A 15,651-nucleotide genomic window follows, 5' to 3' on the forward strand; every position below is an offset into this window, starting at 1 on the left:
CCACCGCGTGCTCAGGCTCAGCCAACGCGGAAAGGTAGAGCGGGGCAGACCAACTCTCCCTGGCAATTAACCTAATTACTGGCTAAAAGCAGCAAGTGCTTTGTTTTCAAGCACAGCTGCCTCTGCCGCAGCACGAGGGAAGGGGAGCGCTGGCTCGCCCCCTCCTCCTTGCGGTGGGACGCGTGGATGGAGAGGGACTGCCCGGGGAGCCCGTACAACTTTCTGTGGTGGAGACGGACTGTGATGAAAGAAGGGCCAGCGGAAGCGCTCGCGTGGAAAGCTGGAGGAGGCTGGCTGCACGGCGGTGAAGGGGGGGTGACACACGGCCTGGCACAGCACCAGTGCCAAGGGAAGGTTTCTTGCCAGGGTACACTCTGCTCAGTCCTGCGTATCCAGCGGAGCAGAGCCTGCTGAGGTCTCACCGGCTCTGCTGTGCCTAAACCCACAAGGGATTAGGGCTGGTCAGCGAGGGACCAGCCTTGGACTTGGGGAGCGCTGTGTCTGGTTGTAGCGCCCAAGCTGCCATGCAGTGATTCCCACATGGCTCCCACACGGGGAGAAGAGGGGCGATGGGGAGCGCGGCAGCCGGAGCAGCCGCATCTCCCCGTTCCACACTGCCGACCTGTCTGTGCACAGCGGCTGCAGTGGGCAGCGCCGTCACCCCGCGGCCCGGGGGGCTGCTTGGGATGAAGCTAAACGCAGAGACCTGCCTCTTTCATCTTGCACCTGGGAGGCAAAGAAGTCCTACAGAGGAGCTGGCCCTGCCTCAAAAGGCGAGGGGGATCCCGTTTCAGGTCCCTGCTGACCCAGTGCTGGAGGTCACCGTAAATTGCTCCAAATGCTCCAAGGCTTTTTTTTTTTTTTTTCACCTTGTTCCTTCTGTGGAAAGAGTTGTAGGTTTGTGTGTCGGAAAGTCCAAATTAATTAGGACCAATTGCAGCCATAGCAATTATGGGTAGGGTTTAGCCAGTAGATGTAGGAAAGCGAAGCAAACAATGCCGAGGCCGGCCAGGCGTGCGCGCCTCGGCGGCAGTGCAGAAGAAAGGACTTGGCATCTGGGAAGTGGCTTTTTAAAACGGCCAGGGTGCATTTGCTACAATAATCCACTGAAACAACAGCCGTCTAAAAATAAGGTTGTTTTCTGTACTAAGCTCCTTTTAACTCCGTTAGTCATCACCAGCTCCCAAAATAAGCACCGTGTAACAGTCTCTCCTAGTAGCGGCTGTAAACAAACTTGGGGAGGCGGGAGGGAGGCGCAGGGGAAAGGGAAGAGGAGCGGCGGGCGGAGGCGGGGCGGCGGCGGCGGCGGCCCCGGGGCGGCGGCGGGGGGCGGCGGGGCGGCGGGGCCGGGACCGGGCCGGGGGCGGCGGGGCCGGGGGGCGGCCGCGGGCCCCGCCGCCGCCGCCGGCTGCCTGCGCCGGCTGGCGGGGCCTTTGGAGCGGAGCCACGGTGGTCCGGGCAACGGCATTAAACAGGAGGAAACAGACGGGGGATTCCGTCATTTCAGCGGGGAGCGGAGGGGGGCGGGCAGGAAAGGAGAGCCCCGCCGAGGGGAGCGCGGCTGCCGCCCGCCCCGCGCCGCACCCCCGCTCCGGCCTCCCGGGAAGGCGCCGGGATACCCCCCCTCCGCCCCCCACCCCCGACGGGACTGGCGGGACCGACGGGAAACGGGACCCCCGCCCCCGCCGGTAGCGCCCAGCACCGCCACGAGGGGGCGCTGCGGCGCCGCCCCCGCTGCGCCCGCCCCGCCCCGCAGCGCCCCCCGGCGGCGCCCCGGGGGCTCGGCCCCGCATCCCGCCCCGCACTTCTTGGGGGGGGATCCGCATTCCCCGCGCCCTGGCGACCCCCCCCCGGTGCCTGAGGGGAGGCGTCACGGTCGGGGAGGGTGCCGCTGCGGGGTGTGTGTGAGGGGTTTTCCCTCTTTTTTTCCCCGCTCAGTTTTCCTTGAAAGAAAAACGTCGCCCTTTTGGTTTTGGCTTATGGTTTTTCCCCACCCGAGGGGACGGCTGGGCCCGCGTGGGAGGGGGGGACACACACAGCGCGCTCCTCAGCTCCTCAGTGGGGACCGTCTTCCACCATGATTTAGTGGAGGAGCTCGCCCCGAAGGATCAGCCGCGGCGGCGGCCTCCAGTTCCCCAAGAGCAGACAGGGTTTCGTTTATATTGGGTTTATTTTCAACCGCATATGGGTGTCACGCACTAGATTTATGATTTTTTTTTTTATTTCATACACCACCAGATACGCTCAAACCCACCCCAACTCTCCTCACGCCGCCGTCCAATTCCAACAGGAAAGTGCCGTCCCCTCCCGCCAGCCGTGGGGGCAGAGGGAGGACGCGGGGGAGCGCGGGGCGAGGGGAACGGGGCCCGAAGGGGCGGGCGGGGGATGTGTGTGTGTGTGTGGGTGCTGCCTCCCTCGGCACCCCACGCCCGGGGGGGTCCTGCCGGTGCCGTGGTGTCACGGGTCCGCTTCGGGGGCTGGGCCGGGGCATCCCGGAGGTGGGAGGAGGAGTCGCGGTGGGGTTGGAAACCTCTCCTTCCCCCCGCTACGAAGTGATGAGCTACAACTGTGTTGCTGAGATATTTACAGAATAATAATAAATAAAATAATAATAATAAATCTGGAGCGACTGAAACCGAGTCCACCGGGTCTGTTAGTAATTGAGCAGAATGGGATTTTCCTTTCTCTCGCCTGCCAGTTGATGCTCTTTTCCAAATTTCCACAGCGGGGGAAGCCTGCGATTTTTTACATAATGATTTCAGCATGCGAGGCTGCCTCGCGCTTTTTTTTTTCCCTCCCTGCCTCTCTCTCTCCCCCGCCTCCCCTCGCTCCCCTCCTTCACTTCGCGGCCCCGCCGCGCCGCCCGCTCCCCCGGGGAGGGCACTCTGCTCCCGCGGGCTGCGGGGACCCCGCAGGCGGCGGCGGCGGCGGCGGCGGCGGCAGCGGCAGCGGCGGGGGAGGCCGGGGCTGGGCGGGCCGGGGGCCGGGCGGCCGCCGTGCCCCGCGGAGGGGCGGGCGGGGAGGGCGGCCGGGGCCCGTCGGTGCCCGCCGGTGCCCGCCTCCCGCTGGCCGCCCGCCGGCGGTGGGGCCGGGGCCCGCCTGACATCACGGGGCCGGGGCGGGGAGTGGGGCCGGGAGGGGAAAGGAGGTGGGGGGGGTGTTTTCCAGCTTTAAAAAGGCGGCGCCGGGCGCGCAGCCCTGCGTCAGAGCGAGACTTCCCCGCTCCGCACACCCACTCGCCCCCCGTCCCCCGCCTGCGGCACCCGGCGGGCGGGCAGCGCCCGCCGCCCCGTCCCGCCGCCGCGGCGCGGGCAGTGCCTCCGAAGTCCCCACGCACACCCGCCCTCCTCTCCATGCCCCGGCCCCGGGGGGGCGGCGGCGGCGGCAGCGGCGGCGGCGAGCTCCTCTGCCTCCGCGGGCGCGGCTACCACGCCGGGGGCGGCGCGGCCCCGGCCCCCGGGGCGTGAAGGCGGGCGGGGGGCGCGGGGCAGGGGGCGAGGGGCCGGCAGCGGCCCGGGTCGCGGTGCCGGGGCTCCGCCGCCCCGCCGGGTGGATGCCAAGCGCTGCCCCGCCGGCCGCCGCCGCGCCGCCGTCGCGGGACCCAGCCAGCGGGAGAGAGGGGCCGGCGGCGGCCCCGCAGCGCGGCGCCCGCCCGCTCGCCAGCACCATGAAGGCGGCGGAGGAAGGTAACGGGCGGCGCTGCGAGCGGGCGGGCGGGCGGGCGGGAGGGAGGGCGGGAGGGCGGCGGTGTCCCCCGGTGTTTCCCCGCGGCGGCCCGGAGGTTTGCCGGCGGCCGCTTGCCAATAGGTGTCTCCTTCGCCTCTCGCACGGCGCCGCCGCCGCTCCCGGCCGCCTCCCGCCGGGCCCGGGCCCGCTCCCGGTGCCGCTCCCGGTGCCGGCCCGGCGGGGCAGCGCGGCGGCGGTGCCCCATCGCTCCTCGCCGCCGCCAGCGTGGGGCTGCCGAGGGCGCCCGGGGCCCGGGCGAGGGATCACGCTGCGGAGCGGCTCGGGGACTGCCCCCCGCCGCTCCCCCGGCCCCGGGCTGGGTTTTGGGGGAGGTCAGACGGCGCGCTGTGATTGCAGCCATCCCTCGCCCTTGGGAAAATGAGGGAGCCTCCTCAAAAAGCGGGTCCCGGGCAGTGCCGGGCGCCGTACCCGCGGCCAGCCCTGCCCGGAGCACCGAAACAGGCGGGCAGGCCACGGCTGGCTGCGGGGCTGTGCCGCCCCGGGCCCCCCGCGCCCCCGCGGGTGGGGGTTCCCCGGTGGGAGCTCCCCGCCGCCGGCGGCCCGGTCGCGGGAGAGCGCTTGCCCCGCGACCCCGCCTCTCTATCGCGACTGCTTTCGATGCCCCCTAGTAACCCTGCTGCCAAAAGTGCGCTGGAAGAGCGGCGGCTAAGTTTCCGAAGAGACAGACCGTGGGCGCGGGGCTTGGGAAGCACTTTGCCGGTCGCTGCTCGGCCGGACTGAGCCTGGTCCTGCCGGGGGCGGCGTCTGGCCGGAGCCGGGACCGGCTGCAGCCTCTCCTGTGCCACTCGGGACATTTTTCTCCCCCCGCGGAGCATCGTTACCCAGCACGGCTCTTGCCCCCTGGCCAAACTTTCGCACCTCGTCGCTTTCGGCCCCGCCGCGCCGCCCCGTCCCAGGAGCGGGACCGACCCCGCAGGCGGCGGCCGGGCATCGCCTCCGCGCCGCAGCAGGTGCGGGGCAGCTCCCGCCTCCCCGCCGCGGGCCCGGGGGCGGCCCGCTGCCGTGACACCCCCACCCCGCACACCCCCCCCCCCCGTCCCGGCTGCTCCCGGGCTCCCGAGTTTCCTCCCGATGCGGTTGGTGCTGCCGGTGCTGGGGCTGGAATGGCCTGGCGGGCTCGGGCAGGGCGCAGCGAGCCCGCACGTTGTGCGCACAGAAAGTTGCGAAGGGGCGGGGGGGTGTGTGTGGTGGTGGTCGCGTCCACGTCCGCCGTGTTTATTCTGGAGCGTGGGACAGCGGGGCTCCCTTCCCCGGGTCTGACCCCGGAAAGCCGGACGGGCGCTCGGGACCCATCTTTTTTTTTCTTTTTTTCTTCTTTTTTAACACAGATGTTTTCACTCCGGGGGTTCGTTTCAGTTGACAGGATCCTGCCAATGCAAAAGCTCCAAGCGCGGCTGTGAGTGCGGCTCCGCTTTTGAAGCAGGCGAGCGCCGTTTTGGATGAAAGTTAATTACGTTTTATTTAATAGCATTGCCTTGCGTGCCTTTCGCACGCTCGGACCTCCGAGGGCCGCACGCACGGCGTTTCCAGCGCTCTGGGCTTCAAGGGCTCTGAATGCACTAACTTGTAAAAATTACACCCAGAGGCAGCTGACATAAAAAGAGTACTGGAGTCTCTTGTAAAAAAAAAAAAAATCCCTCCCCTTTATTTCTGTGGTATTTTTGATGCCTGTGTTAAAATGTCACCAGCCCTCGTCGATAGTTCTCTTCCCTGTTGATGTATTTTGTGAGGGACTAAGAAAATGAGGCCAGCCAGAAAGCGTGACCCAACGCAGGAAACACGCAGGGGAGCCCTGCGAGTCAGGATCCCTGCCCGCGAGTGAAGGTGCCCCTTGCCTGCCGAGCTACGACAATCAAAGAAACCCCTCTATTTCTTGCTTAGCCTGGAAAGACACTCTGGCAAAGCGTCCCGGTGGGGGGACCCCGCTTTTTTCCTTTGGCTCGGAGCGAGGTGCGGAGTCCCGCTCCTCAGAGAACACGTGGGGGAACGCCACGCACCGCTTAGATTCTCCCTCGGGCTGCGGGGCTGCGGGCTGAGCGGCACAGCTGCCGGGTCCTGGGTCATGCGACCTGCCTTGCGACCAGGGGAGTCGGGAGGACCCGGGTTAGGGGCAGAGAGAGGCTGGGGCGGCTGCGGTCGGCCCGGAGGGTCGTGTGGTGGGTACGGGAGAGGGGCCGAGCGGCACACGGGTGGCCTCGGCCGAGACACATCGTTTCGTGTGTGTCATCGTCGTTCCCCCCACCCTCCACCGGCTCGTTTCTCTCTCCCCAGTTTAATGGCACTGCCTTAAACTGGATTGTTAACTGGCAAGACGCTGTTAATTCCGCCGCCGCATGTGGCATCGCTTCGGTTTTACCTTCCCGTAGTACATCTTTGCTCTTTCTCCAAGGGAAGGGTGCCAATCGAAATATTTCAGTGAGAGCCCCAATATTTATGGCACTGGCAAATGGAACCGTCCGGAAAGAATTTGGGACAATTCGCCCACCTCGCAGGTACCAGCAGTGGGAGAGGCAAAGGGGCGAGAGCAGCGGGTCCTTGGGAGCTCCTCCTTGCCTCCCCCACTTAGCCACCCCCCTTCCCCGGGGCGCCCTGGCAGGGTTTGGGGAGCAGGCAGCAGCCCGGCGCAGGGGGGGGAGGGGGGGAGTCCGGTGAAACCGGGGGGCTGGGGGCCGGGGCGAGACGGCTGCCCTGCCTGCGGGCCCTGGGCAGGGGCGGGAGGCGCGGCAGCTCCCGCCATCGGGGCAGAGGCTGCGGGATGTGCGCCGGTAAGGCGGGACGCTCGTCCCGGCGGCGCGGCCCCTGTCCCGGGCTGGGGAGAGCACGGTCCGGGCAGCCGCGGGTTCCGCTGCTGCCAAGGCCCTTTTGCACACTGGGGTGACTCAGCCCCGGCGCTTCGGGGAGGCGGCAGCGAGGAGGGGACCGAGGGCATCCCCCCGGCGGCCCCCCGCCTCACCTCCGCCCCAAAGAGGGCCCGGTCCCCTCCGGAGCAAAGCCCGGCCCCGCGGCGGGCCCGGAGTGCCCGGGGGCTGCCCCCGTCCGCCCCGGGGACCGTCGGTGCCAGCCGGCCCGGCCCCGGCGGGAGAGGAGGCTGCAGCGCGGCTCGCCCCGGCGAGGAGGGGAAAAAAACGTAACGGGCTCCGATGGAAAAAAAATTGTGTTTTCCTGGCACTTTGTAACGGAGATTTCAGCCGTAAGCCTGGAAAATGGTATTCCCTGAGTTTATAAGGGAATACCGTTTCCATAACCGCTTTAAAAAACTTTTCCTTTTGAGATCCGGCCTGCGGCCCTGGAAGCTGGGCGTCGGGGCGAGCCGAGCTGCCGGGGCGGGGAGCTCCTTGGCCTGGCGGAGGCTTTCAAACGGGTCGGTGGAACCTGACAGAAGTGCATTTCTAAACAGAAAAAAAAAAAAGGCTAGTTTATCTTCCTAACTGGTTTTTAACCCGTGCGGGGGGGAAGGGCGCAGGCCGGGGAGCACCGTGCCTGCCTCGCTGCCTGCCCCTCTCCGGCGCCCTTTGCAAGCGCCCCTCGGTGCGCGGCCTCGACCCGGGGACCTTTTCCCTCCCCGGCGCACGGAGGCAGCTGGTAACGTTACGAGTCCCGCTTTAATGCGCTTTTTATAGCAGTTGGCACTAGTGGGTGCTGCAACTAAGTGAAATAAATAATAAATAAATGACAGCGGAGCCTCCTGGCTCGCAGGCACGGCGCGGTGGGGACCCCCGGAGGAGGAAGGCTTCGCAGCCCTCGTCGAAGAGGGGGGTACGCCGGTATCCCCGGCGGCAGAGCCCCCGCCCCCTCCGCCGAAGCCGCCCGGCTGGGGGGGGGGGCGGGGAGCGCCGTTGCTGCCCCGCTCCGTTTGGCGGGAGCCCGGCACCTGCGTCGTTAGTCATCGCCGGGCGGGAGCAGGTGAAGCCCCGCTGCCCGGCCACCCCCCCTCTGGGGGTCCGGGGTCCCTCCCCGCCGGCGCTGGGCCCGCGGGCGGGGGGCGCACCCGTCCCCTCGGAAGGGCTCCCCGCGGCGCTGCAGAGGCAGAGCCCCGGCAGGGCGGGGGGGGGGAGGGGGGGGCCGGGCACGGCGGTTGTTTGCAACGACCCGGAAACATCAACAGCGGGAGGGAGGGCGGATCGGCGGCGGCGGCAGCGGCAGCGAGATAGGCCGCCCGTCGGGGCCGGGGTCACGTTACCGCCCGCAGCGGCCGCCGTCCTGCGCCGTGCCGGGGCTTGTGCGCAGCCCAGCGCCGCCGCCGCCGCCGCCGCCGCCGCGGGGGAGCGCGGCCCGGCCCGGCCCGCCGGCAGCAGGTGTCCGGGCGCGACGGGGCGGGCCCGACGGGGCGGGCCGGGGGCAGCACCGCCACTGCCTGTGCCGCCGCCGCCTGGGTGCCGGAGTGTGGCGGGGGTCGCGGCGGGAGCCATGACGGGCGTGGAGGCCGAGCAGGAGTTTGACTTCGATTTCCTCTTCGAGTTCAAGCACAGCGATGAGGGCGGCGGCGGAGGTGGGTCGCGGCGGCGCGGCCGGGGCACCTCCGGGGGCGCTGGCGGAGAGATGCTGGCCCCGGTGAGCCCTCCTTTGCGCAACCCGCTTCGGGGGGGGGAGGTTATCCCCTCCGCCCCCCCCGGGGGTGCCGGCCCGGTCCCGGGTGGCACTTCTCGTCTCCGCCGCTTCGGGAAGCGGCGAGCGGGGCCGCGGCGGCCGGGAGGGAAATGCCGCCCCGGTTCTTTCCCTCGCCGTGCCCTTGCAGCACCCGGAGGAGGCTGCGAGGGGAGACAGCTCGGGAGGCAGCCGGTGCCTCGTTTTTGAAACGTGGGGATTGTTTTGAGCTCTTCGCACCCCCGCGTTGCCCGCTGGCACGGCTGCCCCCCTCTGCCAGCAGCCTGTCACCCCGGGCTGCCCTCGCAGGCTGCCCGGCGCTGGAGGGGGGCCCCCCTCGCACAGCCCTCACCGCTCCCACAGCCCCCCGGGGGTGCCGGGGGGATCGGGGTCTTCCACCTTGAAGAGATGGGACAGTTCAGAAACCGCTTCTGCCCCCCTCCCTTCCCCCATGAGCTGGAGCTAGTTAGGCTCAGGGTTTAGCTTGAAGGTCATCCGTAAATAAAAATAACGGGCCTGAATTCATCACGGGTCACACCGTTCCCAACTCTAGTGTCTCGGTCCGGCTGTCTTTTTTTTTTTTTTTAATGATTTTTAACAATACTGGAGGTGGAAATGAGGTGAACAGGTCTGGAATCGAGACAGAGAAAGTTGCCATTTCCTGGTATGAGGTTGACTGTTGCGGCATCAGTGCTAGCTGGTCACCGTAAAAAGCTCTCGTACAAGTAGATGATTTAACGCAGCTCTGTCTGTGCTTCATCTTTTGCCTTTAAATTGAAGCAGGTTCCCCAGTCCTTGCCCGCGTATCGCAGCCTGCCAGGGTGCAGGTGGAGGCGCAGTGCTCCCCTCCCTAATGCTCCCCAACCGCCCAGCTCTCCGGCACGTTGTCAGTGTCCAAATAGTTGTTAGGAGCTTCTCAGTTTTTAGAAAAATGCAGTTTTAAGATTTCACACCTAGTAATTGGACACCTGGAAAGTGGAGGGGCCTGAGCAAGTTAAGTGTCAAAGTCCTAGTGAGAGAAAAGTACCTGACTCCATTAGGCAATTTTGTAAGCATGAATTTAAACACAGACCTAGACGTGGCTTAATCTTTAGAGATGTAAAATAACCCTCACCTTCTCTGAAGTCCCTATGAGCTGCAGGTGTTCAGTATTCCTAGTTAAAGAACGTAAGTAAAACTGATGGTGGTCAGTGCCTTGCAGGATCAGCCCATTAAAGAGAGAAAGGAATAAAACCTTTGGTCTGTGAAATTAACTAGAGAAAAATAAATATGAATTTTTTTACATTGTCACAAAGTGAAACGTAGTATGTGAAGATGTGCTCACAACTCAAGGGGTCCAATTTCTTGTCGTAGTTACACTTAATGTAAGTGTGGATTTGTTGGAACAGAACCGTTGCGGACCTGGTCTATCTGATAGTGGGGTTTGGCTCAAGATATTAAAATACACTACTGAAAGTGTCTTGGTAGTAAGTGCAGTGGTGCTGGGGCCTTTGTGGATCACAGTCGTGACAGCGACTCCATGTTAAAGTGGTACCTTCCTTTCGTCCCTATCAGCGCTGTCAAAATACCCTACGCAGCTGCACTACGTGATGCAGTTTCATGCCTTTGTAGCCACCTCCGCCTCCCGACCCTCAAGCCTGGCATTTTATTTCTACATGTCTAATTCACCCTGGTGAGGGAAACGTCAGCATGTTACCAGTGCTGACTATGTATGTGCATTTGATGAATTTTGTAAATAGGGAAGTTGTGGAGAAGAATGTGCTTTTTCAGAAATTGGAGCTGGTGGTTTTTTTAGCTCACAAACCAAGGACTCAGTCCTGTTCCTAGTTCTGGCTTTGAGGCTTTTATATTTGGTGGGCATACTTTCTACACACTGCCTCAAAATTTAAGATACTTAAATATATTTGGAAGGCTTTGATCTTGCTTCTGTCAATTTTGAGTACTATTGTGTGAGAAGTTGTATGACACATTATTTTTCTTGGCACTTTAAAAGCTGGCTTTTTAAAAATATGCATAGTAGTTCTAAAAGAGGCTACTCCTTGCCATGTGCATTAGGGGAACTTGTTGCTTGGGAGCACTTGAGGCTGTCTTTTAATTTTTTTTTAAAAAAACTGGATGCCAAAGGCCAGTCTGAGCCTCTGTATTGCCTGTTTGGCCTGGGCTGCAGATCTCCAGCAGACTTTGCTGTTTGAATTTTACCCTAGTCATGCATTAGATTTTGAGAGAACTGCCTGTTTCACAGTTCTTTTCACACAGGTAATAATTTTCTCCGCTGTTTTGCTGGTTTACCTTTTTATTTTTAATAAAAGATCTAAAGGCGGTGATTCTGCGGTCAGCAGATGCTGCTGTTGCATCCCGCCTGCGAAGCCCACCTGGTGGGTGCGGAGCCGGGGCAGCTGGCAGAACTGGCCGTCCCCTGCCGGGGGAGTCCAGCTGTGCCGTGGGGACCGGCTGGAGGCCTGTGCCGTGTCGCCAGCACCATCCACGTACAGGCCGGGCTGGGAGGCTGTGGAAGGGCCCGTGGGGCGTACGGAGAAGAGCCTAGCCAGCATCCTGGCAGCAGTGCGGTGCCAAGGACATCCCCTTCCTCTGGAGCTGGAGGCAGCAGTGAAGGGGCTGAATCTGCCTTGAAGGCGCCGCTTAGACCCTTTCTCTGAGATAGTTTCTGAAACGGAAAAGGTCTTACCACTGTTGTACCACTTCAGGGTTTTTTTTTTCAATGAAGGGTGAGAGGGAAGTGGTGGTGGTTGTGGTGACACTGAGCAGCACGGCCGTGTGGCAGGGCAGCAGTAAAAGCAGACTAATTTTGGAATGCGGGGACTCTGATCCCCCAGGCAGATCCGTGCCTCGCTGTGACCACTGCAGTCGGATTACCCTTGTCAGAGTAGCACCTCTTTCTTCATAGTTCCTGCCTGCCTTGTTGTTTGAGTAGGGTGTGAAGCTGTAGCATGTTTTGAATAATCCAGTTTTATTTGTGGCATGCTCTGGTGTAATTTAATGTCCCTTCCTCAGTAAATGGCCGGTCTCTGAAGGCAGACTAGAGAGGGAGTTCAAAAGGTGTTGCTGCTCATGGTTCCTGACTGTTACCTGATGTGACACACGTCAGCCAGAACATCGCAGAGTTGCTGTGAAACTGTGACAGCACATTAATTTTTCCTAAGTATGGTTTGCCTTGGAGTCGTTGCCAGCGAGAAAGGCGAGCGCGGGATCGCCGGAGGATGACACCAGAGAGGGCTGAGCTGGTAAACAAAAGAAAGAGAATAACCACCTGCTCTGGCGTTACCAGCTTGGAGGCTCATTTGCATCTGCAGCGCTCCTGGGGAGCGGGTCGCGTTGGGAATAACAGCTGCAGTAATTAACACAGCTTTTCCGTATCTCCCTAGGGAAAGTGGGCAAGGGTGACTGCCAAGGGACCTTGCCTCCTGGGAGGGAGGGGGACAAGATCCCCGTGGGGACTGGCTGTGGCCAGGGTGGGATGCAGAGTTTCCTTCCGTCCTGCAGGAAAGTGCCGCTGCTGTAATAAACCCCAGGGAAGGCTGATGTGCTGCAAGTACAGCTTGGGGATGGAGCTGGAGCTGGGTGTGTTTCCAGCCTGCTGAGAGGAACCTGTGGAACAGCATTACCCAGACTCAAAAGTTCAGTGGCTGTTATCCCTGATAGAAAGGTTTTGCTGTCTTTTCCCAGTAAGGCAAGAGGTGCTGGCATTAGGGGCCCTGGCCCATGTGTGCTGGTTACGCAGAGCCTCCCTATATCAGAAAGCACAGGGTGGATGGTTCCTGATCCTGCCACTGCTCAGAGCACCAGGGGCACATTGCCCTTGGGTGAGCACTGCCCGTCTCCCCACACACAGCCCACCGGTATCTCTGGGTGGCAGAGAGAGACATGTTTGCAGCCCTGGGACGGGGGAACAGAGCTGAAGGAGTCCCTTCAGCAGGCCGACAGTGAGGCCAGGCTGGGATGGTGTCCTGTGGACCAGCTTTGAGATGCTGGTCCCCATAGCGCAGCAGGGATGGAGGCACATGAAGGGTGGGTTGTTCCCCTGTGCTGGGTCAGGGAGCCCATCAGCACAAGCCTGTGATGTGATCTGTCACCTTCCAGGCTTTCCACACCGACTGTGCATCTCTGCTATTGCTTTTGTACACCCGGAGCTGTTAAATAGACCGTTGGCCGAGATCGCACTGCTGGCAGTTTATTGTGCCGCGCGCAATAATCAGCAATTTCAGTGGAATTTCAGCTGTCGCAGAGTAGTGAGACATCATGTTTACCCTTCACCTGGCCTCTGCCAGTTGGGCTGGAGGATAAGTGGTCCCAGAAACCAGAGCAGGTCAATAGATCTGTCTTGTTCAAAAATCCTAGTTAACTGGAACCAGTTGGAAACTTGCTGTAATGGAAATTTCGGTTGCGTATAATTTTTTTAACAGAATGCAGTTGATCATGTTCTTCGCTTTAGTCTGCCTCCACTTTTGTTTTTTTTGTCCTGTGTTTTCTGTGTATTCCAACTTTTCAGGGAGGAAATTAGGCTTACTTACATAAAAGCAGCACTGCTCTCTTGAGCAGCGCTGCAGTCTCTGCTGAAGCAACATTGTCTGAAGACTCAATTTTTTGCTCTGAAGGTTCACATAAGAAGAGTGTCCTCGAGTCAGACTCAGACCATGTACATCCCCCTCCCATGATAGCTTGTGCGCTGTTCAGTTAGTGGCATTTTCAAGGACGCTAGCCTGCAGCTTCTCCCCTAGCATGGCACGTCTACAGGCCGGGTTGTTAAGGAGAGCTGTGCTTTTGTGTGTTGTGCCATGTACCTCCACTCCAGCTGGGTATGTTACTAAGTGGGTATACTTGTGCAGCACCTCATATCATTCTTTTTTGTTTGTTTGTTTTTTTCCAGAACACTATAATTATACATCTTCAAACGTAAATGCTGGCTTGCCTCTAAATGTGGCTCATTCCTCATTGTCAGCTCCATGTCATGGCCTTCAGACATCAAATCCCGTCATTTCAGTTGTCCCATCGACAAACCATCCTTCTGGATACGGAGGGCACATAGACAGTGGGGCCTCTGAGTATTACCTGCCGCCAAACATCAGACCTAATGGAGCTCCAGCACTAGAGAGCCCTAGAATCGAGATCACGTCTTACATGGGACTTCATCATAACAACAACCAGTTTTTCCATGATGAGGTTGAGGAGGCCATCCCAAATGCCAAGCGGTCGCCTTCCACTGCCACTTTGAACTTACCAAACATTGAGGCGTACAGAGACCCGTCCTGCCTGAGTCCAGCAAGTAGCTTGTCTTCCAGAAGCTGCAACTCTGAAGCGTCTTCCTATGAGTCCAACTACTCGTATCCGTACACTTCACCGCAGACCTCTCCGTGGCAGTCCCCGTGTGTCTCTCCGAAGACAACTGACACAGAGGAGGGCTACCAGCGCAGCATGGTGGCCTGCCCCTTGCTCAGTTCCCCAAGGCACTCTCCGTCGACGTCTCCCAGGACAAGCATCACGGAGGAGAACTGGCTGGGGGCTCGCAACTCGAGGCCTCCTTCTCCCTGCAACAAGAGAAAGTACAGCCTCAATGGCCGGCAGACCTCCTACTCCCCGCACCACTCCCCCACGCCTTCTCCGCAAAACTCGCCACGTGTGAGCGTCACGGATGAGACGTGGCTGGGGAACACCAACCAGTACACCAGCTCTGCCATCGTTGCCGCCATCAATGCCCTCACCACCGACAGCACCATAGATATGAACGACGGGATTCCCATCAAGTCGAGGAAGACTGCCATCGACCACACCCCGTCCATGACTCTCAAAACTGAACCAGCTGGCGAGGATCACGGGACCATATCGCCAACTGCCGATTTGTCACCAGAAGACTTCTCAAGCTTTCAGCACATCAGGAAAGGAAACTTTTGTGAGCAGTACCTGTCCGTGCCACAGCATCCCTACCAGTGGGCCAAACCAAAGTCTCTGTCTCCAACATCCTACATGAGGTAAGGAACCCCAACTTAGAAGGCAATCCTGATAATATCTTTATTGGATGCACTTTTTTGCTCCTTCCCCTTCCTGCCTCTGCTTCCTGCCAAATCTGCCCATCCACTCATTCCACTTAGCCGTATCTTGTGACGATGCCTCTTGTCGTCGGTGTGGTGTGACCATGAATAAAGCCCTGAAGGGCTGAAAAGGCTGTTCTAGGAGCTGGCCATGCATGGGTTGTAACTGGTTATCTGCTTCCCAGGGGACAAACCCCAGCCCAGGGAGTCTGGAAATGGAGTATTCAGAAGCTCCTCAGGCAGCAGGAAAATTTGCTGCCATCAGACCTGTGGCTTTCCTTAAATGGTTTATCATGTCTTAGTATGTTGTTACTGCGGGACGGGAAGACGGTCTCATTAACTCTGGCTATTACAGGGCCTTATCCATTTACACATTATAGACAGTGAATACAAACAGAATAGGAATATGGTTCTTCTGTGCATTATTTCTGCTTTTACTTCACCTGACAGCTGCTTATCAGTCTTCTTTTCCTATCTGCCTTGGACAGTGATTGTCTTTTTTCCCCCTTCCCCACCATTTTTACGTTTAAGGATGAAAACTTTATTTGTCAGCTGATAATATTCTGGTCACATTTATTTATCACAAGACAACTCTGGGTAGGAAACACCACAGAATAGCCAGAATTAGTGTTACATCCATTGCTTTCTTTTTTGGTCTCAGTTTTGGCCTTTATTTTGAAGTCTTCTGAAGGCTGTATACGCAGAAACACGTGGTGCAGGAAGAGTTTGGCTTTCCAAAAGTTTGCAGGCTCTTCTCAGTCCCTGGTTGTGATGGCCACCCCTCTCCTCCTCCTCCCCAAACACACCTGGCTTCTTGCTTTTGACAGAAAAGCTGTCTCTCAAAACAAAATAAGTGGGCATGCAGCTGAAATGTTTTAATTTGCGATACATTCCCAGGCTCTCAACTTTGCCAGTCTCACTTTTCTCCAGCCATGCTCTCTCTGCCCTGTGCTGTCTCCCAAAAATGAGGTTGAGCGGTCCATGGCCCTTTGCGTTACAGCATTTAGTGCTGTGGTCCCCTTCCTCATTGTTCTCCTCCTCCTTGTCGTCTCTGCGTTGCCCAAGCTCCTTGCAGGACCCTGGCTCAATTCAGCGCTGGGAAATGCAGCAACTCCTTTGGGTCTGGCCGAGCCATCCAGAGGAAGGCACTTGCTGCCTTTTGGAGCTGGGATAGAGAATTTTGACATGGGGCAAATCCTTCAGAGCTTTCACGCGTACTTAAAAAAAGCCTTTTACGTTCTCCCACTGAAGTGCCAAGTAGCCCGCATTCATCAGA

General features: G+C 60.1%; 1 protein-coding gene across 6 annotated transcripts in view; it reads left to right on the forward strand.

The window, feature by feature from the left end:
* The first annotated feature begins 3,179 nt into the window (after nt 1-3,179).
* Nucleotides 3,180-15,651, forward strand: part of NFATC1 (nuclear factor of activated T cells 1) — a 117,787-nt gene continuing 105,315 nt past the window's right edge. For 3 of the 6 annotated variants that reach the window (XM_064443731.1, XM_064443735.1, XM_064443736.1), the window contains exons 1-2: nt 3,180-3,686; nt 13,217-14,315. In XM_064443731.1, coding sequence (XP_064299801.1) covers nt 3,554-3,686; nt 13,217-14,315 — 1,232 coding nt within the window. In that variant the 5' untranslated portion in view covers nt 3,180-3,553. Of the gene's footprint in view, nt 3,687-7,860; nt 8,237-13,216; nt 14,316-15,651 lie in introns of those variants that run through there. The other 3 variants (XM_064443734.1, XM_064443733.1, XM_064443732.1) reach the window with 2 other exon arrangements.

Source organism: Phalacrocorax carbo, chromosome 2 (assembly GCF_963921805.1).
Source record: "Phalacrocorax carbo chromosome 2, bPhaCar2.1, whole genome shotgun sequence".
NCBI lineage: Eukaryota > Metazoa > Chordata > Aves > Suliformes > Phalacrocoracidae > Phalacrocorax > Phalacrocorax carbo.